Source organism: Macaca thibetana, chromosome 9 (assembly GCF_024542745.1).
Source record: "Macaca thibetana thibetana isolate TM-01 chromosome 9, ASM2454274v1, whole genome shotgun sequence".
Taxonomy (NCBI): domain Eukaryota; kingdom Metazoa; phylum Chordata; class Mammalia; order Primates; family Cercopithecidae; genus Macaca; species Macaca thibetana.
The window spans coordinates 26098376-26124384 of NC_065586.1; the positions used below are offsets into that span (position 1 = coordinate 26098376).

Consider the following 26009-nt stretch of genomic DNA (forward strand, 5'->3'; position numbering starts at 1 on the left):
GGGTTTTCATCAGTTAAAAATACGGTCCAATGTATTATCATCTGCCCTAGCTCATGCAAGCCTCAGCTATAATTACCTCAAAGGAGAAAATAAATTTTTGTTATTTAGATTTCAGCCAGATGTTTTGACAGTGGCTCCCATCATGTCCTTACAGACCAAAAGGGAAATGTGAGCTGGAGGAAAATAGAAAGATTTGGAACTGATTAGATGACTGCATCGGAAGGACGTACGGACTGGCAATTTGATGTTACCCAGGATAGAGCCTATGGCTTGGTACCTAACCTGTACCATTCAGAATATTCACAGACTGTTTGATTAAAACATAGAAGCTAATTAATGTTTCAGATGGGAGGAGACTGGGAGGTAGAGTAAATGTGTGTAGGGATGGAATCAGAATACAAGATGATTTTTACAGACTGGACCAGTGAGCCACATCCAAAAAGGGACATTGTTATTGGAGATCATTGTAAGGCTCTGCTCTTAGGTCCGTGTATACTGTGGTTATATTTTGATTGGACAAGGAAGGCTTGTTTCTACAGCTAAATTGTTGGACTTGTGAAAAAGGCAAAGGATGGTAGCTCTACAGGGTCAACAACGAGTCAAGAGAAAAATGCCACACAAAAGACATTAATGAGATACAGGAAGTGGAGTTTCAGCATGAGAAGGTGGTGGTCTCCCACTCTTCTCTAGTTAAACCATACCCGCAGTGCTCTGCTTTGCTCTGTACCAAATTGTCCATGGGGTTCCATCAAGCTAGATCCCAAACAGTGGGGACCAATTGGTAAACGTGTAAGAGGGATGATTGAAACAACTAAGGATGTTTAGCCTAGGGAGGAAAAGAAAAGAAAAGGGCCGAGAGGAGGATGGCAGCCTTCACCATTTAGAGGACTCTCAAATGGAAGAGACTGGGGTTTTCGTTGAGGCTTTGGGGAGCTGGTTTAGTAAACACCGGGTGGTAGAGATTTGATGGCAAAATCAGTACATCCTGCGATTTTAGGTCTGTTTTGGGTTCAATAAAAGGAACACTTCTAAAAATTAAACTGTCCAACAGTAGGAATAAATTAATAAGGGGAGGTGATTAAATAGAGAGATTGGACAGCCACTTATTAGGAAGAGTGTAGAAATGATTCCTTTATTGAGTAGGAATAAATGAGCTCTAAATTCCCTCACAAATCCAAGAGTTTATGATGCTCTGACAGCATTTCTTTTATTGGCATCCAAGGAACAGTGCTGTTCCATAAGATGGTAATAAGGGTTCCCCAATAAGAGAGTTCTCAGTTTTAAAAAGGCTGGGATATATTGGTTTAGAGTTTAAAACAACTTACATTATTTCAGGGCTTATTGGGGCCCTTAATAGGCTGATATGTATTGCAATATCTAAAAAGAAAGACTAGATGATATAGAGTTTCCTACATTTATTTGAGCATGGGAATCTCTTTATGTACAGCAACTATTAATGTGTTTTAAAACACATCAGTTTGGGACATGATGGTCTATAACCTTTTCATGGCTCATGGCTCAGAACCAGGACATCATCTCACTAAGGCCTTCTGTAGGAAAAATAGCATCACTTTTGCTTGTCATGTTGTACAATAATGAGACTGTGGCTGTCCAGCTTTTTTTTTTTTTTTTTTTTTTTTTTTTGAGACGTGGTCTCTTTCTGCCGCCCAGGCTGAAGTGCAGTGACGTGATCCCAGCTCACCGCAACCTCCACCTCCCGGGTTCGCGCCATTCTCCTGCTTCAGCCTCCCAAGTAGCTGGAGCTACAGGTGCCCACCACCAGGCCCAGCTAATCTTTTGTATTTTTAATAGAGACAGGGTTTCACTGTGTTAGCCAGGATGGTCTTGATTTCCTGATCCCGTGATCCGCCTGCCTCTGCCTCCCAAAGTGTTGGGATTACAGGCGTGAGCCACCATGCCCGGCCGTCCAGCTTTTTTAGGGCTCACGTGTTTTTGAGTTATTTTTTTCTATCACAGTAGGAGTAGGTCTGATCCTTTCAGCATTCCACACTCTCTGAAGTGGTCTTCCTTAGTATTGATGGCGCCAGTGTGTGAGCGTGCATGGCCAGAGGAATAATGGTACAAAGTTTCTGTGACCATGAAACCAAATAAAAGCGAGTGTTGCAAATTTTCACGTTATTGGTCTTCAAGTGAATTTTCTTTTTCGAGTTCAGTATATTTCTACTGATCTAATACAAATGCATCGTATTTAATTTTTCTTATTCTGAAAAATAATGAATGGATTCCAATATATGTGAAGCCTAAACTACAAGGTAGAGTCCAGTTCTGTCGTCTACCATTTCAACACTCCGTCTTTCAAAACCAAATTAAAACTGTAATTGCATTGCATTGTGTTTTAGTGTGGACAGTTTTCAGAAGTGTTCTCACTTCTAACTTCAACTAAGTGATCACACTTTAGTCTTGTCTTCTTTTGTCATGAATCACAAAAGAAACAAAACCAAATGCCAAAGCTTTTGTGAAATCACAATTAGAAGAGAACAAAATAGTCAGAGGCATCCAGTGGTTCGTGACAAATTGAAACACAGGGTTTTTAGTGAAGAGACTGGCGATACTATTTTAGTCGGAAAACATGATTCAGTCACTATTCTATGGAATAATTCAATCACTTTGCCGCCCATTTCCATAGTAAGGTTACAGTGCTAGGACAAATGAATGGCCATTGACGATGAGACTTTCCACTTAACTATCTCAAGGAATTGAGCATGCGAACGCAGCACTGAAGCTCTGACCGTTCTTGAGAGAGGAACATGACATTTGAAAGATTGGTTATTTAAATTCATCTCAAAATTGCAATGTGTGTGTGTGGCTTTTTTTTTTTTTTTTTTTTTTGTAGATTTCAGCATATAAACATGATAGCAATGAGCTGTCTTAAAAGTCATGATTTCCAAAGGCAGCTCAAACTCCCTAACAGCTAAATGATAAAGTACTTGAACTAGATATGGATGGAAATACTAGAAGAACCACACCAATAATATTTCACAAAACCAAAGAGTTTCCAAAATATTTTAATCACAACGAAACCAGAATAGTAGGATGTTCTCCCAAAGAAAGAGAACATTTAAATATAAATGTGTGCTCTGATTATGATTTTTATTTATCAGTTGATTTTTACAAATGCCTTCTCTTAAAAGGGAGAGTAAAAGTGTAAACGTGTCCTTGCTAACCTCCATGACATTTGACCCTGAGCCATTGTCCCACAGAGTTGACCATTACAACAACCTAGACACTCCTGTCCAGAATTCTTTTTTTCGTTTTGTTTTCTTTCTCTAAGATATGCAATGTCTCTTACTTTTATTTTTTTCTTATTAATTTTTACCAATATAAATCTAATGAGTTGTCAGTAGAATTTCCTAAATTTTCTCTTCTCTCTTGTAGGGATTGATGCAGAATTGCAACCAAATGCATGCCTCCTACCTCTTTCAGCAAGATAAACATTATGACCTGTCCTATGACACTGGAGATAAGGCCTTACAGTGTGGACGCCACGTTGATGTTTTCAAACTATGGCTGATGTGGAGGGCAAAGGTGAGTGTGTATGGACCAGCTAAATGACAACTAATCTGTTCACCGCTATTATGAAATATCAAAAAAGTGATTTCCAAATTGAAATTCCTTACCCAAGATTTGCTTTCTCTTTTTTTTTTTTTGAGAGGAGTCTCTCACTCTGTCACCCAGGCTGGAGTGCAGTGGTGCGATCTCGGTTCACTGTGAGCTCCACCTCCCGAGTTCACATCATTCTCCTGCCTCAGCCTCCCTAGTAGCTGGGACTACAGGCGCCCGCCACCATGCCTGGCTAATATTTTTTTCGTATTTTTTAGTAGAGATGGGGTTTCACCGTGTTAGCCAGGATGGTCTTGATCTCCTGACGTCATGATCCGCCTGCCTCGGCCTCCCAGAGTGCTGGGATTACAGGCGTGAGCCACCGCGCCCGACCTTGCTTTCTTTAAACTTAACATCTAAATACCTTCATTCAACATGAGGAAAAATATAATCAAAACCATTGTTTGTTTCTTTTCTAGCCAAATTGATTCAAATGCTCACTCATCTAGAAAACAAATCCATTTTGCTTTATATAGCAGAACAGCTTGAATTTTAACAGGTGTTTATTGTTATTGTTGTTGGTTTTTGTCTGCTAACGTGGTTTTTACCCAGTGATTGATCACCTGGGTAGGTGAATGCGCTCTGAAAGCATAGGTTTGGAGAACAAAAAAGAAAAAGTAAAAAGCCCACCATGATAGCTTATTTTTTGACATTTCAAGGGATAACTTCTAGTTACAAAGCTTTTTTCCCCCTCATCTCCCAAAATACCTACTCACCTCCTTTTATGTAGGTTCTGTGTTTCTCTCTGAATTTAACTGTAGGTGATCCCTCCTTTTTTCAGCAAGGAAAGCTCACTAACTAACAGTGTGCAGGACTTGCTTGGACCTAATTGTAGCCTTCCAGGAGCCTACGTTTATGTTTAAATGTAAGCAGGCTGGATAGGTCAAAGATTTTATTTTTAATTTTGACCAGATTCTTAACTTAAAGGCCACAAATTAGTGCCTGCCCAGCCAGCTTCATTTATCTCCTGCAGGAGATAAATAGACAGAGCTAGCTGTATATACTGTAGAAGCTCAAATGCAAAAAGAGGATTCGAGGAAACCTGACATAAGAGAGTGAGAAAGGAAGCAATTAAAGATGTCAACCTTAATAACAGAGTCTCTCTAAAGGAAAAGATGTTGATTTGGAAATAAAGCATTACAATGGGAATACATACGCCATAGTAAACTGTATGCAAATTCAAAGGAGGTAAAGGAAGACAAAAGTTTTTAAAGGAAGAAATGTGGAAGAGTACATAATTGTTTTGAGATAAATATCCTTGGTTACAAAGATCAATAACAAGGGTGATGCAGTCCGAGGCTGGATAGGCAATTGCTAGGCAGATGTCTTTGCAGAAGTATTTTTTTGTGTGTGTAAGGTTGTGGTGACCTTTGAGCAAGGTTATAATTTTTGCAGTCTTCTGTGACAGTTTTTGTTATCCGGTATACAAGGCATGAGAACCCTCTCTTCATGGTTTCCTCTGGCTCTGTCTATCAGGGTTTTCTTAACATTCGTGACTCCATTTTTATTCTAATGGTGTTCACAAGGGAAAGCTGGGATACCATGAGGTCCTTTATGTTTGGTGGAGAGGATATACATTTGGCTCTCAGGTGTGTAAATAGCCTACTTAAAGAAGTAACATGCTCAGTCCCATAAGAAAATGCCAATAACTTGGTCAGCAGGAGTGAAGTGTACCAGGGTAAGACCAGTGAATGGGATCTTCTGCAAGTCTGTGTAAAAAGGTAGGAACCTTGTCCACGGCAATGAATTCCTTGTGCTTTTGTTTATAATTTTGTTAAAGTAACCTAAATTACTTTAAGCAGCTTAGATGATGGGGTTCTTAACAAGAAAAAGAGGGAGTTTTTGAGTGAAGCAATGCAATCCACAAGTATTTTATGGAATCTCCTTTAAGTCCATTCTGGCAAAAAGGTGCAGTTTAAACAGAAAGATGGTCTTGCTTAATGAAGAAGTAACTCTTGGGTGGTTTCCAGGGATGGCTGGACAGTACGTCCTTCAGGGAAGCCTGCTTAATGGTGTTTACTCCAGCAGAACGTTTTTTACATGTTGCTAAATATCAGGCAGCTACAAGAAGCTGAATATCAGGAGCTTTACATGAAGTGAAGCTCCACAGTGTTGCCCGGTAATGGTGGAGTGATGGGCCCCCTTCCTCTTTTGAAAATTGACAGCCCAACAACGACAGGTCCCTGGTCCCCACCACCCAATGGGAGACTCATTCTGCTAGCAATGACACTTTCATTTGGAAGAAAAACCCAAAGCAATCAAGAATGTAAAGTATTGATGTACCTCCAAGCTGCTTTAAAATGAGCAGGTCTTTCATTTCATTGATTGGTGGGGATTACAAAATGATTAATGTAAATATCAGGTAGCAAGGTGAGAAAACCTTGATTTCTGAATATTGTGCCATGTTCCCTCTTACTTCAAGGATCATTCTTTGTGTCTTTTTTCCCCTGTGGTGTTTTTATTAAGATAATGATCATCAGCAATATTTACACAAAAATGTTTCTGTCACGGTTCATCAGATTCTGCTGCTCCCTTTCCATCTGAAGCCTCCTCTCCAGCAGGGGCAGCCCAGGTTCTTAGAGAAATAACATGGAGGGTATCAAGTGTGAATCGAACAGCAGGACCAGATGAAGCCGGAAATAAAGGGAAGGGCCCCATGAAGTCACTGGGGAAGGGGATAAAAAGAGGAAATCACAGCCACTGCATTACTTATTCTTTTACTTCTTTGTGGAAATACCTCAAATATCTAGACATCTAAGTGGCAAAAACTTACACTTTGTTTTCAATCTAAACCTTTGTATTTTTTTTTGAAAAATGAAATGATAATCATTATTAAAGTAATAAGCTTAGTTCTACAATCTAGATAAAAGGTGAGGATAATTGTACTCTCACATCAAAGCTCTCCCTCTAGCCATGCCGGCCAAGGAAGAAGTCATCCTTTTCCCGCAACAAGAGCCATGAAAGAGTTGGCTATGATGTTGAATCTTGCCTCCCCACAGGAATGAGGAAACAATCTGGATAAGAGTAAGGAGGAGGAGGAGGAAGAACATAGCATTAATTCAGTAAGCCCTCTGTGATCAGACCTGCCTGGAGAATTCAGTGTTTTCCACATTTTCTCCTAAGAAAAACCCCATGAAAAATAGCCTAAGTATAAATTATTATTATTTGAACTAATCTGCTAATGACTAATGGAGCTAAATGCACTGATGACAGCCATCATATTAAGTCCAAATTAACTTGATTAGAACAAATTTATGCAAAAAATAAGACCCCTGATTTAGGATGCTAAGAGGCATACTAGCTGGTTAAGATATGGATGTTTATCATCAGCAGAGGCCCAGTGCCTACTCTCGACTCTCTTCTTACGGAGTCGGCCTTTCATTTTGTCTGCATTTTATTAAATAATCCTAGGACCTAATGATTACTTCCCAATGTTGACAGATTCCTACAGTGGCTAAAACTCAGTAGCCAACAAAAGTAAGTAAATAAACTTAAAATTACATCTCCCCAACACTTTTTTTTTTTTTTTTTTTTTGAGATGGAGTCTCGCTCTGTTGCCCAGGCTGGAATGCAGTGGTGCAATCTCAGCTCACTGCAGCCTCCATCTCCCGGGTTCAAGCAATTCTCCTACTTTCCCTTTTTAGGCCTACAGGAATGGCTTCATTTATAACAACCAAGGTTTCATAGCAAATCTCTGTGTTTGTATATAGTCATACAAATCAGCAGTTTTCCTTGGGTTTTTTATGATTAGCTTTGCTAATTAAAAATGTGGAAAAAGAGGGACTGGCAAATGGCTGGAGGAAAAAAAACACCAGGAAAAAACTTATTAAAGGGAAATGGACATCTGGCATCCTTTGCCGAAAATGACAGAATGTTTACTTTCTGTCTAAAATGAAATTTATTTTAACAAGTAGATATTCAGCATCTATTATCGTGTCTGATACTGAATGGAATAAAGAGGCTCTCATTTTCCAGACAGGATAAGACAAATGCACAGAAATCCATCATAAAAGACAGATTAGGACTGATCACAAAAGAAATCCAGACACATCTGGGGAATTTAAAGGATGGAGAGCTCATTCCTAGTTTAAGAATCGAGATGATTTGCAAAGAGATGGCCTTTGAGATGGGACTTGAACAGGATAGGTAGAAAAAGTAGGATTTCACCCAGCAGTGCTGTGAGAAGGCCATTCCAAGGAGTGGTTGAGCAGGAGTTCAGTGCGTATTATGAGAGTAAGGGAGAGTCTAATTGACTGTGAAGGGCAACTTGGGAGCTACGTTCCAGGTGAGAAGTAACAGAGCCTGAACTAGGGTGGGAGCAGCAAAAATTGAGATAACAGCAAGGGATTCAGTAGTTATTTCAAAAGCACTGTCTCTGGGGCCTGAGAATGTTTATAAAAGCGTTTCAGGAAGCAGAGAATGATCATGACCCACTCCCCAAGACCACATGGAGGCAGCAGCTGAATACTTGGATGGTGAGATTGCTGAAGAAGATCACATAAACATTGTTCATCTTCCTAAAATTCTGGTTTGGGAGTCTGAGGTGGGGCTTAAGAATCTACATTTTTAACACAAATAATCCGGTTCTGATATAGATCATTCCTCAGAACATACTTTGTAAAAGGCTTCAAAGTTATTCACTTATTCATTCAACAAATATACATTGAGCACCTAATATGCGCTCAGCACTGCTCAGAATGTGGAGGATTTAACAGTGAACAAAAGAAACATAAACCTGTGCACTCATGGAGCATGTGTTGCAGCCAGGTCAATCTCAACTAGTTCTAACGTGTGAGTCAGGAGGAGCTAAATAAAACCGTCTTTCTCCAGAAACTCCCCCAGCGGAATCTTGACACTGGGGTCCAGCCTTTCATTTAGGAGTGCCTGTCCGAGCCTTCAGCATCCTGCACAGGGGTTCAGGCTAAGGGGACGTGATCCCTGATAAAGTTTGACATGTGCTTTTGTCATTCTCACAGTAAGAGCTGCGTGGCATGTGATTTAATGGATGAAAGTATTTAATGAATGAAAGAATTTTGAAGAATCTCTCAAAAGCCTCTAAAACCTTGAAAATAAAATGTGGATCTTAATCCCATAAATATTCAATATGAACGGGAGGCACCCAGGGCACACTAGAGTTTTCCGTGTCACTCCCCATGTATGTCTTTAGCCCCCAACTAATGGGGCAATCACACGACCCCCATCATCCCCATAGCAAGGTCCCAGACCAGGGGAACCAGAGGTCTCACACTCTGGTCTTTAGTAATCCCATTGCTGTTGCAGGGCAAACTCTTCTTCATGGGAAATCAGAGAGGCATCATCATTCCCATCTGATCAGAGAGATTAGCCAATGCCATTCAGCAGGACAGGGTCAGAGTCAGACTGGTCATGCCATATCCAAGATCAGATATGCAAAAGTTTAAACCCAACTCCAGATGGTCCAAAGGATCCAGGTTGGAGAATAGCAATCAGCTTCCCTCCCTTCTACTTACAGTCCATCCCAAGTGAACCCAAACTGTCAAGTCATTCCAAACCAATTATAATCTCCTTAGCACTGACAGACGCACAGAGCTCCTGGTATGGGTGCTGGCCAAGCATCAGGCGTGAGCCCAAGCCCTTCCTGGGGAGGCATCAGGAACCCATCAACCTCCTTGAGCTGATCAGCCGGGGCAGCAGTCTCCAAATAAGTGAATTTCCGAACCCATTTGATTTCTCCAGGGCAGCTTGTTCTTAAACCTGCTTCATACATCACAAGTCTCTGGGCTCTGTTGGGCGCCCTTAGCTGAGATGATGTGATCTTTTATGAAACAGGCAAGTGGGCCCATCTCATCTCCATTACAATTGCTTTCTCTAGGTTCTCTGCTGGAGAAGTTACTGGTAGGCAGGTTCAAAGTGCTTCTGAGATGAGCATTGGCTTTTTCTCTAAGATTTCTCCATCAGCACCCAGTAAACACCCAAGGAGATAAGAGGAAAGCTATTTTGAAAAGTAACTCTCTTGTGTGTCCCGATGTCAGTTAAAACAGCTCCAGTCCAAGACTGTTGTGTTGGTTTTCCTAAGTCTGGATCCAGGGCTTCCAGAGCCAGAAACTAAAAGAAATAAGTGATAATGTTCACTCATCACAGACACATGAGTCATTTATCTGCCCCCAAAGGAGAACTCTACAGAGCTTGACCGGCTAACAAAGCCTCTGGGTACTCCCTAAAATTCCTGCATCCATTTGTTCAAAGAATTCAATGAGTACCTACCCAATTTGTTCCGTATCAGGTACACTGGCAGACAAAGATGGGCTCTGGGAATGGAAAATGTACACATTGGAGGGGGACTAAGCAGGCATTCTGGAGGGTCTCCAGTGATGCTTTTTCTCTGCAGGAAGAGAGTAGCCCAGCCCTCCTGTTATTAATGACTTCCATGATTACTCCTGTGAATAGCAGAGGCACATTTTCCCCTTGAGTAGTCAAACTAATTGCCTGGGGAATGGAGGCTCTGGAAGAAAAGGAGTCCCGTGTAGAAAGCAGTAATGAAGGGGAACAAAAGCACCTGACGGGGAGAGCATTAAAGAGAAAACAGCGCTGAAAAAGCCTGTGGAAACAGCCCTGTGTCGGGAAAGTGCCAGACGAGGCTGAGATGGAGGCGGCAGGATGACCATCAGTCTCCAGGGAAATCACTTCCTCCGCACTCTTAGCCTGCCTAATGAGCTGTGTCCTTCTCTTACCTAGGGGACTACCGGGTTTGAAGCACATGTTGATAAATGTTTGGAGTTGGCAGAGTATTTATACAACATCATAAAAAACCGAGAAGGATATGAGATGGTGTTTGATGGGAAGGTATGTATTTGGATTTCTACAATCCCAGAAAGTTTAGTCAATTCCAACCCTCATCACTGATATGATGTAAATGACGTGCTGTCCAGGAAAGTGGGACTGTCACAGAGGGGAGCAGTGGATGACGGGGTAGCTATTCTGAGCTGGAATAAAGACCAAACTCACCAAATAGTCCATAGAACTTTGTCGAAATCATGCCCTCCAATGGCAATTCCTGATTGAAAAGTGGGAATTGTGTTCTGAACCTGCTGAATACATCGATTTGAAATGTTCTTAGCATTTTCAAAATTGCCAGCCTGGGCCAAATATGAATCTTCCTTTCCTCTTTGTAGCCTCAGCACACAAATGTCTGCTTCTGGTACATTCCTCCGAGCTTGCGTACTCTGGAAGACAATGAAGAGAGAATGAGTCGCCTCTCAAAGGTCAGTGCTCCAAGCTCCTCTGATACATGCGTGTATTGAGCCTTTCATGTGCACGTCTTCTTTATGACGTATGCCTGTGGCCTTAGGAGAGAGCCCACCTGGGTGCATGGGCCCACTCCCATCTGTGGACTCCCACAGAGCCAGGACATATAGAACCTGATGTATGCAGACTTTTTTTTTCTATTTTTCTTTTTCTTTTTTTTTTTTAAGATGGAGTCTCTCTCTGTCTCCCAGGTTGCAATGCAGTGGCGTGATCTCAGCTCACTGCATCCTCCAGCTCCTGGGTTCAAGCAATTCTCTTGCCTCAGCCTCCTGAGTAGCTGGGAATACAGGCACCCGCCACCACGCCCAGCTAATTTTTGTCTTTTTAGTAGAGACGGGGTTTCAATATGTTGGCCAGGCTAGTCTCGAACTCCTGACCTCAGGTGATCTGCCCGCCTTGGCCTCCCAAGTGCTGAGATTACCGGCGTGAGCCACTGCGCCCGACCTATGCAGACTTTTAACAACTCTATTTGCTTGTTTTCTGAGAGTGAGTTTATGATGTCCTAAAAGAAGCAATCAGGCGATAAGCTTTGCTGGCATTCACAAAGCAGCGAGGACATTGCTGAAGTTCATTGCTGTTCCAAGTGAAACTGGTGCTCAGTTACAAGCACAAAAGAGACTTCAGGTACCAGAAATGGTTAGCAAGCAATGCTGCTGCTGACCCTCTTGAGCTGCCAAGACCAAGGCTACCCTGGGGGTGTCCTTAGAGCTGTGATGACCCCAGAAGGTAGGATGGCAAAGAGCAATAATAATAGCCACTGTTTTCAGTGTGTATTGTGTCCCAGCTCAATATCAGGTGTTAGGTCACTTAAAGCCTCAGAGCAACCTGACATGGGAAGGACTGTCCACCCATCTTGCTGATGGAGAAACTGACACACAGGGAGAAAATGTAACTCCCAAAATCTCACAGAAAGTCTGAGGGCTTGAGCTTTAAATTGTACTGTGGTCAGTAAGACACCCTTTATCTTTCATCCTCTCCTGCTCCTAGCACTTATACACGGATGAAATATGACTTGCAATGCACATCGAAGCGAATATGCAGGACCTGTCACCATGCGAAACTAGGGATGGTTGTGTAGACTTAGATCTCAGAGTTGATTTGGTTGGTTTGGGGGTTCTTTTCATTTATCATAAAAGAGGGAACCTCCTCCAGTCACTGCCAAAAGCCCTGCAGGCTGTCCCCTCACTGCTCAGGAGTTTGGGCTGCCTCATTGACCTTTGGGAACACTTTAGTTCCTTCTATGTAAAATGAAGAAGAGGATTTTGTGTATATATGAAACCTTCACTGAAGCTTTTACATGTTAACATTTGCCCTTAAGCAACCCAGGATCAAACTCTCATCAGGAGAAAACTTCCACTTGGCTGAGGTCTTTAAACCAAGCCTCCTAATTAGAGTAGTGATTCGCAATCCTGGTCATGCATTAGAATCATCCAGAAACTTTATAAAAGACACTAGTGACCAGGTCTCACCCTGAAAATGTAATCAGATTGTGCTTGGATGGGCCTGGGAATGACTGAAAGTTATCCAGATGATTCCAATGTGCAGTTCAGCTAGAGAACCCCTGATCTAGAGGAAAAAATGGAAGAAAGCTTCTAGAACCAGGATCCATGGCGCATGTGTCTGAGGTGGAAGGGGGTGTGGTTGTGTTTGATGATTTAGTGAAGTTGGTTCATTCCGGGAAATCAAGCTCACAGGGTGGGAGGGAATGAGTAGAGGTCGCATTGGATAAGATGATTGGTGCAGGCAATAACAACGAGAATGGGGGTGCAGGTGTCTGCTGTCATTTAAGAGGAAAAAATTCATATTTTTCCTGGAATTTTTATGGTATACCTTCATAATGTAAAATTTCTTAACAATGACTTATTTAACCAGTTAGTTAGAAATTAGATGCCTCCATTCTTTTTGCCTTTCACTTCCTTATTGAACTGACTGACCAGAAAGAGAATCCACAGACTAGTTTGGCTAATTTCATTTGTTGAATCAGCCTAGTATCACTGGGCTGAGGGATGGAGCAAGATGGGAGTACAGAATAAAAACATTTTTTTCATCATTTTCTGAACAAAAATCAACTTGGAGACTCCCCTGTTTATATATCACTCTTTAAATGCCTCCTAGGTTTCAGCACCTCGTATGAGCTGTAATGAGGAATGGGGATGGAGATTGTTTCCTGGAGATGGCAATTAGAATATTAGTAAACTGTTTTTATACTGTTGACAATTCAAATACGAAAATCTCCGGGGATTGCAAAATGAATTCTCCTGATTTTTCTCCATTTTTATCATTGTAATCAAGATAGTTCAGCAATTCAGATTTGGAAACGAAAATAGAACCACATGAATACCAAGTTTAACTTTTGTTCATCTATGCCAATGATTTTTTTCAGACTTTCTGGAAAGTTCTTTATTAAGTGTGACACCCTTAAAGTATAATGTCCAGGAACCAGTAAAATATTCATACACATGCGCACACGCGCGCGCACACACACACACACACACACACACAGTCCCAGAGGGAAAAGAACTGAAGTGAAATAATCTGTTGTCCAGTATGGTAGTAATAGCCACATGTGGCTCTTCATATTTAAATTTAAATCAATTAAAATTAAATTCAAATTCAACTAAAAATATGGTTCTTCAATCGCACTAGCCACATTTTAGTTGCTCAACTTGTGACCAATGGCTGTTTTATGGGATAGCACAGATATAGAACATGATGGAGATCACTGCACAGAGTTCTCTTGGTCCATGCCGATATAGACCCAAAATGGGGGAAATGTGGAGTTTCCTGTGCAGTTTATGGGAACCAAAAGAACAAAGTTAAATTCTGGACAAAACAAGGCAGAGAATTACTCTTTGTACCATCTTGCCTGATTCATAGCTGTAGTGCACAGTAGGAACTCAAAAATCATTTGTTAGGCTAAAATTGTATCTTAGTCTGGTTGGGCTGCAAAAACAGACTAATATAGACTGGGTAGCTTATAAACACAGAAATTTATTTTGCACTGTTCTAGAGGCTGGGAAGTCCAAGATCAAGGTCCCTGTAGATTCCGTGTTGGGTGGAACCCCTACTTCCTGGTTCATCAATGGCCTTTTCCTCCCTGTATCCTCACATGGCAGAAAGAGGTCAAGGGAGTTCTCTGGGGCCTCTAAGACTGTGCCTTCCTGACCTAATCACCTACCAGAGGCCCCACCTCCTAATATCATCACATTGCGGGGTTAGGATTTCAACATATAAATTTTGGGAGGACAGAAAAATTCCGTCTATAGCGAATACCTTAGGCATATTCCAGAATAAGGAAGGGAAACAACATTTAGGAAACCTAACAGTGGCTCGTAAGCCTTTTTCCAGAGTGCACTAGTTTGGGGACAAATATCTGGATAACAGAAGTTATTAATAAAGCAAGTACAGTCATACCTTCATGGGGGTGGTAAACACGAGAATCCAGTCAGTGTGCTTCCTGCCCTGTCAGGACTATGATCTTGCAGATGGCGCTGTGTCGCTGAGGCAGTGTAGACAATGAATGCTTGGAGCATTATGGGGATGTGACACCGCACACATGCTTTAGACACAGGGAGGGACGCAAGTAGGCTGTGCCAATGTTTACCAAACAAGAATCAAAAGGGCTGGTCTATTGATAACTTCTTGTGTTTCTGGTTCTTCATCTTCTTATTTTAATTTTTGTTATTGTTGATCACTATCTGGTTCTGTCAGCTTTTATAGTCCTACACTGATTGGTGGACTTTTAAAAGGTTAGCAGTGGATTTAATACTAAATTTGTAAGGAAGCAGCCTGGCCTTATATTTAACACAGACTCTTTGAAAGTCTGTGTTATTACATGCAATAGAGGATTTAATTGGTGAAATTTTAGTATTTTAGAATTTTTTTGTTTTGTTTTTAAGACAGGGTCTCACTCTGTTGCCCAGGCTGGAGTACAGTGGTGCCATCTGGGCTCACTGCAAACTCCATCTCTCAGGTTCAAGAGATTCTCCCACCTCAGCCTGCCGAGTAGCTGGGATCACAGGCGCACACCACCACACCCAGCTAATTTTCATATTTTTTGGTCAGGACGGGGTTGGGACGGGGTTTTACCATGTTGGCCAGGCTGGTCTCAAAAGCCTGACCTCAAGTGATCCACTCACCTTAGCCTCCCAAAGTGCCGGGATTACAGGCATGAGTCACCAAGCCTAGCCAATAGTTTAGAATTTCTCATTTAATTATTCTGCTTTTACATTTTTCAAAAATTTCTTGCAGTCTTCCAAAATGTAAAAACAAAAAAGTTTTCTAAGACATCGTGAAAAATACATTTCTGTGATATCTTTTTTTTTTTTTTTTTTTTTTTTTTTTTTTTTTTTTTTTTTTTGAGACGGAGTCTCGCTCTGTAGCCCGGGCTGGAGTGCGGTGGCCGGATCTCAGCTCACTGCAAGCTCCGCCTCCCGGGTTTACGCCATTCTCCTGCCTCAGCCTTCTGTGATATCTTTTAAGTTTATTTCATGATGCTTTACTATGCACCCTCTTTGAAAGAGACAAATGTGGATTCCAATTATGGAAGAGTCCCCTAGTTACTGCTTTCTAAAGGACTAAAAAAGCTAACGGCACAAGAGAGAAGACAACACCCTAAAATTCTTAAGGCAGCCCCAAAGAGCTCTTGTTGACTACACCTTTAGTGAATTCTTCAACGTGCAACCACTCTTTCTCAACTCGCGTTCTTCGTTTAGGAAAACTAAGAATACAACCAAAAAATACAAAAGCCTAGAAATAAGTGAAATCTCTATGTATTTCATCCAAAAGACCACCGGGATGGCTAAATAGTAGAAAGGAGAGCTTTATTGGTGATACCAGTTTGCAAACCAGGAAGAGACAGCCTGCAGCATGTGCGGAAGGTGCCCTCTCTTCCAAGAGGGGAAGGGCAGGTTGGGTTTTATGCCTCACAGGGCCTGTATCACACAGTAGAGTCAGACATATTCAGTAGGTTTTGGGGAAAAGGTATCCATATTTATGGGGGGAGCTGAGCACATGCAGAATGAGTAAACATATATGTAGCATACATCCCATGTTCACTTCAGGGCAGGGTTTTAGTGTTAAAATGAGGTAGAATTTGACTCTTTATGTCAAAAGGTGAACTGTAGGAGGTAAACACAGCTTGTGCACCACGTCTATAAGCTGCTCAAACTGGCTTAAGGTCTGCCGTTGCTTACCAGGAAAGAATGTGTGTAAGGTCAGTCTTCTGTCCAGTCAGAGTTATGGTGGTCTGGGTAGTAAATCAGGGTGAGGAGGGGGTCTCATAGCACCTATTGTTAGGGAATTTCAATCATTAGGAATTTAGTAATTTGCCCCCCAGCCAGGCCCTGAACCCTGGACCCATCTTAGTTGATAGAGGAATGTCTATTTTGGCCTCACAGATCACATATATTCATCAGAATAGTCCGAATCTTATTTTCCTTCTTCACTTGCAATGAGTGAATATACCACGAAGTAGAAGTTCATGTTCCAGCTAATTTTAGTTCATCCACATTTTCTGGAAGCAACCAAAAGTCATATGTGTTTAGACAGCTGTGATTTCTGCCAATTCAGCTTGCTTCAGGAACTGAGGGGATTCAATCTTACTTTATGCCAAAATCTGTTTGCTTGTGGCTGTTAGCATTAATCTTTTAACCTTTGATTCGCATTCATCTGAAAAGCTAGAGATGATTGTCCTTAATAATTAGTGCCATTCTTCTGTATCGTTGCTTGGATTGCCCATGAAAACTAAATGAGACTTTAATTCACTTAGTAAAGCTCTGTCATTATTTTATCACTTCTAAAGAGCAAGCATGATTTATTACACAAATGAAACTAAGGAATAGTTATGTGACTTGTCCTTAGATTCCTGCAGCCAAGTGGATTTGGAATTCCTTTTCTAATTTGAGATTTATCTTCGCAGGAACCATATTGAGTTGACATGCCTCACAACACAAAGGATAAATTTCATGCCCCTTTGGCTGGAATATTCTAGTAGATCTATTTTCAGAAGTTAATCCCAGACTTGAGATATTTAAATTCTTCTTATTTATTCCCTGGGATGTGCCCAGTGCTCTGCATACATTCTTAATGCTTTAGGTGAAAGAAGGATCAGTCCAAGAGAAACATTCCTCCCCATGGAACAAGGGGTGGGAAGGGATATAAGAACTCAACCTAAAGTCAGAAGATCTCAATGCTGGAATCATCATCCACATTCGTTTTTAGATAAGGAAATTAGGTTCGGAATGAGAAGTGAAGGTGAAGTCTATCTGTTGACTTTGTCTTTGGTAACTAACAAATGATTGGACCCAATGGGAACGTTGCTGATTTTATGCATTGGATACTTTGACGATGAAAACTTCATTACAAACCAATGATTAATTAAGAGTTGATATTTATAAGTCACATGTTCATAACAGCATTCCATTTGAATTGAACTGTCCATTTAAGATAAATCCAGCTATGATAGAAGGCATGGTCTCCATTTTGAGCTGAGTTTCTGACCACATGAAACTCAAATAAGTCTAAAAGTTTCTCTGATGTCTATCTACCATTTGCAGCAACGAAGATCAGATATTATATATTTACAAACTCCAGTGATAAATATATGTGGATAGATTGTATGTACGGTTAGACATGATTTAAGTTTTTGCCTCTTCCTAGATAGCTGTTTCTATTATGCAACTCTTTATAGCAATAAGAATTTAGGACTCCCCCAACACGTACCAAGCACTGTGCTGGTAAACAACAACAACAAACAGAGTAGAAGACGCTGTGTTTGCCCTCCAGGACCTGACAGTTGAGGTAGAGAAAGAAAATGTATTTGCTCAGAAGTAAGAGGATAGTAGGAAATTAGCATATAGTCAGAATCTATGGGGAAGGATCATGGATCATATGTTTACAGCTTAAAGGAAGAGAGCTACTGATGGACACTAGAAGTCAGGAAAGGCTTCATAGCAGTTCTAGGACTGTGGTGGAATCTTGAAGTGTGTGTAGGATATGAACCAGAAGAGAAAAGGGATGGATTCTAAGCACAGAGAACAAGTATGACATAGTAACACTGACGACAAGTGTGAAGGGACAAAAATACATATAATAAATTCAAGGGATATTTAATAAAGGAGTCTTGTCAGAGTTGAAGATTCATTTTGGTGAACGGTGGAAGATGAGGCCTCAGAAATGGATGATGAAAGGTCTCTGAACTGAACTAGAGTTTAAACTTAATTTCATACACAATAGAGAACTATCTGAGGCTATAATCAACAATCTGACATAAATAGAGTATAATCTTGTCTGTGGTATGCTATCCTGTCTGTGATATGCAACATATGTTAAGTCCCTGTGGGTTCAGCTTTTTGTCCCAGCTAATTCATTATCATTATTAAGGATTATCTTTCAATATATCTTACAAAGTGAGGCACTGCAAAAAGAGAACGAAAAGAAACTAGAAAGCTCTAGGGTTTCAAAAAAGTTGTCAAAAGTCTGCTTATCTTCATATATCACCTGATACTGAAACTTTACATTTTGGTAACAATCCTCTGAACTGTTTTATTTCCAATGTTTTTAAATTTACTGTGGCGGGAAAACACCCCCAAAAGTCTTGCTAACCCATTTAGCCTGTGGCCAATACTAGATTCATCTCGTCCTCCCAAAACACTAACTGGAAAGTCAAGGACAAGGTGACAGGCACCTGATAGTCTATCACTTATTCCTCTTATCACCTGCAGGATCTTGAATGTGTTAAACTGTTCTAGTTCTCTGATCCCAAGAAAACTTGGAGGTAACTCTTTCAAGAGAAAACAAGTAAGGTTCTGACTGTTGAGCTAAAAACTAAAGACACTGCTTGCTGTTGGGTTCTTTGACTCAGGGGAGAGTCCCAGGAGAAAGTCACCATGCTGATATGGTCTGTCCCACAGGTGGCTCCAGTGATTAAGGCCAGAATGATGGAGTATGGAACAACAATGGTCAGCTACCAACCCTTGGGAGACAAGGTCAATTTCTTCCGCATGGTCATCTCAAACCCTGCAGCAACTCACCAAGACATCGACTTCCTGATTGAAGAAATAGAACGTCTTGGACAAGATTTATAATAACCTTGCTCACCAAGCTGTTCCACTTCTCTAGGTAGACAATTAAGTTGTCACAAACTGTGTGAATGTATTTGTAGTTTGTTCCAAAGTAAATCTATTTCTATATTGTGGTGTCAAAGTAGAGTAGAGTTTAAAAATTAAACAAAAAAAGACATTGCTCCTTTTAAAAGTCCTTTCTTAAGTTTAGAATACCTCTCTAAGAATTAGTGACAAAAGGCTATGTTCTAATCAATCAGGAAAAGCTTAAAATTGTTATAAATACTTCCCTTAATTTTAATATAGTGTGCAAAGCAAACTTTATTTTCACTTCAGACTAGTAGGACTGAATAGTGCCAAATTGCCCCTGAATCATAAAAGGTTCTTTGGGGTGCAGTGAAAAGGATAAAGTAAATATAAAATGTATGTTGACAATAAAAACTCTTGCCTTTTTCATAGTATTAGAAAAAATTTCTAATTTACCTATAGCAACATTTCAAATGTATTTAAATACATATAATTTTACAAAAGGAAAATATATATATTAAAAAAGATATCCTATTTTGTAACATATAGATTTTTATTTTATATGGGTTGTACAAACTGCAGGGGCAGATATAAAAACTAAGCCAGATTTTTTTTCCTTTCTCTTAATGGAGGCACAGTAAAACACTTAGCGAAGTTATTTTGAAACACTGACCCACAAAATTCTTAAAAGGTATTATTCCTTCTTTCTATACATGTTATGGCTTATCACATCTCTAAAGTTAGTATTTCAAGACAAACACAAAAGAATACTGCAAGTTCTTTAAAATAATTGATCCCATTGGCAATAAGATTCTCTTCCCCTTGAAGTTTTCCACCCTTTTTACTCTTAGCGGACTCACTCTGCAAGTGTGACAAGCCAGGCTTCATCTCAGATTAAATTAGGGTAATTGTCTCTATTCTGCTTTCCAATTCGGCCTGTTTTGAACAGAAGGTTGATGCTCGTTCTTGAGGCATCTTCCAAATAGTATTCTTTTATTAGGTCATTTGAATTAATTAGAGAAAATAAAAATAAAACCTAATCAGCCTGAGCAAAGAGGAATGAAGCACACTCCCAGAATGTGGTGAACCCAGAAAATTAAAGTTGGCCTTGGGAGAAGAGATCTCTGTGGGACAATAATGACATCATCCTGGCGCCATATTGCCACTGTCCAGGAAAGAGAAATTTACCTTCAGGACAGCTGCGCATTTCCATCCCCTCCCCGTTCCTCCCCACAAAGTCTCTCCCACCAGACTGCCTACCACTGGGACCCAAAATAAATAATTTATATTCCATGGGTGATTGTTTCTCATCCATGAAATGAGCAGCCTCTCACCCTAGATTTTGAGGCATTATCTTAAGATTTTCCTTTATCCACCTCCCATCAAGATCCAAAGTGACCAGAATATGCAGAAATAACAAGATCCTTAGAATTCAAAATAGTATTTTTAAAACATCCTTCTTTCCCTGTGAACCTGATAGAAAAACCTGAGCTAACAAAGGCTTCCATAGATATTTATGGGGTCACACGTCGTCAGATTCCAAGTGCTGATAGGAGAACAATAGATTCATATGCAGACTGCAAATGCAAATTTAGGAACATTCTCCATTTCTGAATGGACCAGGCAGTTCAATACTCAGACTACAGGTATACAAGGGAAGAGAGAAGACCCTGCCCTTCAACAGGTAGAAATGCCCTACAATATAACATATAGAAATGCCCTATAATATAACCACAGGATCTAGCCATCTGAAATTTTCATAAGCTTCCCCCTACATTATTTCTCCTAGGTTATATGCAAAAACAGTGATAACTTGATATGAACACAGCTTTAGGCCTTTTCTGTCTAGAAAGCAAATGGGTTCACTATGACAATTAGAAGTAAACTCTTCTGTGCCACAGAATTTCATGAAGGAATAACCTTCCATTCTAGACTTTGTCTAATGGCCAAACATCCCTTTCCTTTCTCAAAACTGCCTGGCCTGCTGAGAATAAGCACATAGCTGCCCGACTGTCTGGAGCCTCAGGCCCAAAGGTTCCACTTCAGAGACAGAGATGCTAATTGATCCAACCTGCTGTCCTTCTTGGAGAAGATAGTGCGGCCCAATGCCCTAGTGAACCAACCCTGCTCTACTCCAGGATGCTTTATCTTTTGGGTTACAGATCCTAGATTGTGAACTGCTGCTGCTGCTTTTTAGGTTAATGAGATAGTAAAATTTTAAAGGACAATTTGTGCCTATGTATGAAATTCCAGCAAAATAATTCTAGCAAAAACAATAGCTCTTCTTCCCCACTCCCCTACCCCTTCCCAGTACTCCTTCAAATTGGCCGAGAGCCTTGCTCAGGCCTGTGCAGGGAAATCCTTGCCAACTGTAGCCCAAAGAAGAAAGCAAATAAAAGCCTAGTAGGTCCCAGTAGTTTAATAAATCATCTTGAAAGGAGATGTGTAATCAGGTCAGAAGAGAGGGAAGGAGGAAGGGAGGGAGGGAGGGAGAAAGGACAGAAGGAAGGAAGGAAAGAGGAAGGAAGGAAGGAAGGAAATGGAGGAAGGAAGGGATGGAGGGAGGGAGGGAGGAAGGGAGGGAGGAAGGGAGGGAGGGAGGGAGGGAAGAGGGGAGATTATTTTGAATATTAGCCCAAGTTCCCAGTGCCATGGTCTTTATGTGGGCCCATTCTTTACAAGTCTTAGAAAAGTTTGGTTTTAGCTTTAATCAGAACTGGCATGGCCATTTTCATTTATACAGCAATATTGTGTTTATCATTTAAAATACTTGAACAAACAAGTGTGATATGTCTTTATCTGAGACCTATGCATGGTATGGACTTTATATACTGTCACAGGATGTGAGGAAAGAAAAGGAAATCAATTCTGTCTGACTGTGTTGCCTTTATTATCTTGATAATACTGTCTTGTCACCTCAGATTGGGGTTGTGCACTTTAGATCTGAACTGTACAGTGTTGCAAATCAACATGTGTTCCTGTAAAAGCTTGTACAATATATTATTGATATGTCTTTTTCTGTGTGGTAGCTGTATTGAACTTTGATATTATGAAAACTACATTTGCATCTGTTCCTGTTCTCTCTCTCTCTCTCTCTCTCTCTCTCTCTCTCTCTCTCTCTCTCTCTCTCCCCGCTAACTATATGCCCTCCACATCGGCTCTAATAGAGAACATGCCCTCAGCTAAGCCCCCTACTGAGAAACTTCCTTTGAGAATTGTGCAACTTCACAAAATGCAAGGTGAAAACCACTATGTCTCTGAGAACAGACGTTACCAATTATGGAGTGTCACCAGCTGCCAAAATCATCGTAGGTGTTGGCTCTGCTGGGCACTGGAGTAGTTGCTAATCTTCAGAATATGGACAAAGAAGGCACAGGTGTAAATATAGTAGCAGGACGAGGAACCTCAAACTGGGTATCATTTTGCACGTGCTCTTCTGTTCTCAAATGCTAAATGCAAACACTGTGTATTTATTAGTTAGGTGTGCCAAGCTACCGTTCCCAAATTGGTGTTTCTGAATGACATCGACATTCCCCCAACATTACTCCATTACTAAAGACAGAAAAAAATAAAAACATAAAATATACAAACATGTGGCAACCTGTTCTTCCTACCAAATATAACCTTGTGTATGATCCAAGTATTTTATCTGTGTTGTCTCTCTAAACCCAAATAAATGTGTAAACGTGGACACATCTCAGGCTGTGGATAATTGTTCTGACTTTGTCTCATAGTGGAGATGATTTTCAACAAATTGCTAGAATCAAAGGCCCTTCACTTGCCAAGGAGCTTAAAGTGTCTTTGGGTCTTTTGTGGGGGAAAAAAAAAAGCTCTTCTGCAGGTGCCCACACTGTAGCTTCTGAAGGATATCTTTGCCCCACTCTGATTTCTCCTTCAATCGGATCTGATATTTTTTTAAAACATATTTTATTATGGAAAATGTCACATACATAAAAAGGTAGAGAAAATAGTATAAATTCCTGTGTTGCCTTCACCCAGATTCAACATCTACTGATTATGAGCCTGAATCTTGTTTCATCCATTCCCCCACTCTTCTCCCTCCCCGACGTCCCCAACACTAAATTATTTTTATATGAACCTCTAAAAGATTAGTAATTTTTTTTTGAGCCAGAGTGTCACTCTGTCACCCAGATGGGAGCGCAGTGGCGTAATCTCGGCTCACTGCAACCTGTGCCTCCCAGGTTCAAGTGATTCTCCCGCCTCAGCCTCCCAAGGAGCTGGGATTACAGGTGTGCACAACCATGCCCAGCTAATTTTTACTTTTTTTTGAAATGGAGTCTTGCTCTGTCGCCCAGGCTGCAGTGCAGTGGTGCAATCTCCACTCACTGCAAGCTCCACCTCCTGGGTTCACGCCATTCTCCTGCCTCAGCCTCCCGAGTAGCTGGGACCACAGGTGCCCATCACCACACCTGGCTGGTTTTTTTGTGTTTTTAGTAGAGACAGGGTCTCACCATGTTGGCCAGCTGTTCTCGAACTCCTGACCTCAGGTGGTCCACCTGCCTCAGCCCTCCAAAGTGCTGGGATTACAGGTGTGAGCCACAGTGCCTAGCCTGGACTCCTTTAAAAGAAAAAATGTCCTTAATACCATTATCACAGCTAAAAGTATAGCAATATTGCCATGACAATGTCAAATATCCAGCTACTGTTCACATTTTGCCAATTCTTAATTTCACGGCGAAGTCCATGGCCTGTGGCTCAGAAAATCTGGTGAGGCTACGTGTTTCAGGACAGCGGAGATACCTACAATTCAGGCACACAGTACAATGCCATGTATGCACTGCTGTGCATATGCTGTGTGTATTTTCCAGTGTACTGAGTCTATTTCTGGACTTCTGTGAGTTACAAGTTCTGGTCTTGTGTTCAGGCGCTTTGCTCCCAGGCTCTCAGGAGCAGAGGATAAGTGGTGTGCTCAGGTTAAAAGCTAGAAAACCAGAGGAATTTAACAGATGGAATAGATACGCCTGATGTGCTTTGTCGGGTCCAGGTTGCCCGACAGGCTTGAGTTGCCCCTAATGGTAAAATTCTGGATGGAGTAAAGAGATACGATTTTAAACAGAGATGGGATACAGGAGGACAAAAAGGGGAGGAGGCTGAATTTCTAGCTAATGTCAATATTGATTATAGGAGAACCAGTAGAAGATAGCCAGATAAAGAGGATACTGCACATTCCTGCCTTTGTTCACATTATTCCCTTGACCTAGAAAGAATTTTCCACTTCTCCATGATTTGGGGAGCATCTTTTGTGGGTGCTAAGAGTGCAGGCTCTGGAATAGGATCACTGGGGATCTAATCACAGCCCCACACTGACTAGCTGTGAGACCTGAGCATATCACCCGACTTCCCCGACTCTGTTTCCTGGTTTCCTCTGACAAAAGCAATTGTCAGAGGCTTTTGAACCAGAGCAACTCCATCTTCAATAGGGGCTGGGGAAAATGAGGCTGAGACCTACTGGGCCACATTCCCAGATGCTTAAGCCATTCTAAGTAACAGGATGAGAGAGGAGGTCAAGACAAGATACAGGTCATAATGACCTTGCTGATAAAACAGTTGGCAGTAAAGAGGCCGGCCAAAATCCACCAAGACCAAGATGGTGATGAGAGTGACCTCTGGTCGCCCTCACTGCTACACTCCACCAGCACCGTGACTGTTTACAAATGCCTTGGCAAGGTCAGGAAGTTACCCTATATGGTCTAAAAAGGGGAGGCACGAACGATCCACCCCTTGTTTATCATATCATCAAGAAATAACCATAAAAATGGGCAACTGTCTATGGAGTAGCCATTCTTTTATTCCTCTGTTTTCTTGATAAACTTGCTTTCACTTTATGGACTCACTCTGAATTCTTTCTTGCGTGAGATCCAAGAACCTTCTCTTGGGGTCTGGATCAGGATCCTTTCCTGTAACACAGCCTTATTCATGAGGCTTTTGTGTGGATTCAGTAACATGGATGCACAGCACTTAGCACGGTGCTTGACACCTAGTAAGTGCTCAACAAACCTTGTGCTTGTACTGATGAGTTCTGTAAGTCAACTCACGTCACCTCCTTAAACATTCACCCTCCTCTGAATTCCCCAACTACTAACTCTCTATCGGTGGTGGTCACAGGGCACCCACCTGACAAGTCCAGGCTGGAAATGTCATCTTTATCTTTGGCATCATCTTCTGCTTGTCCAATGTAGATTACCAACAGAGTCAACTAACATCACTCAGATTTGCTGACTGAAAGAACTGCTGCCTACTCCAATTAGGTGAACAAACCTCTCTCTAAATTTAAACTCAAGGAGATGTTCAGTTTAACTCAGTGTTTGCCATCTCAGACAACTCAGTCTGAAGCTTCATATGTGCTTTCCATTAACAGGGTCAGTCAGAGCCGTCTAACTCTTTTAATTTACTTGCTTATCAAAACACACATACATGAATATATGTGTGTGTGTGTGTTTTTATATATATATATATATAGCTATATAGTTAAAAGTGCACATGGACACACACCCACTATAATTTAAGGGACTTGATGGTCCAAAAATAACATTATAATTTATTTCAATTATTGACACAAAACAGGAACAAACACCAAGAGATCAATAGCTCAGAGCTCACGTTTAGAGAGAACCAGAGGGGTCCATTTCCCCAAAATTAAACAGTGATGCTATAAAAACACACTGTGAGGATGTGGGTGGTTCACAGGCATAACCATCTATGTCTATGAAATGGAGAGGCTTGGGAGAGAGGAAAGGCCTGGAGCAGAAGGGCTGAGGAGGGGAGAAGGCTCTGGGGATTAGCGCCATGTCCCTTCCCCATCCTGCCCACCCTCCCTTCATCCAGCTCCCTGTTCTTCCAGCCCCTGAGCTATTGTTTCACCAGTGATCTCTAAGGAAACTGTAAACTAAAAATTGCTTTTAAATGGTAAAGTAACTACAAATGAAACTGCCTTTGCAAAAATTGTAACAGTGAGAAAATTATGACAGCAAAAGAGATTTGATCTAATCAACC

General features: G+C 41.1%; 1 protein-coding gene across 1 annotated transcript in view; it reads left to right on the forward strand.

Moving 5' to 3' along the window:
- The window catches only part of GAD2 (glutamate decarboxylase 2), an 86656-nt gene extending 66106 nt beyond the window's left edge, over positions 1–20550 (forward strand). The window contains exons 13-16 of the mRNA XM_050804512.1: positions 3397–3546; positions 10336–10443; positions 10773–10862; positions 18819–20550. Coding sequence (XP_050660469.1) covers positions 3397–3546; positions 10336–10443; positions 10773–10862; positions 18819–18992 — 522 coding nt within the window. The 3' untranslated portion in view covers positions 18993–20550. The remainder of the gene's footprint in view (positions 1–3396; positions 3547–10335; positions 10444–10772; positions 10863–18818) is intronic.
- Positions 20551–26009: the final 5459 nt, after the last annotated feature.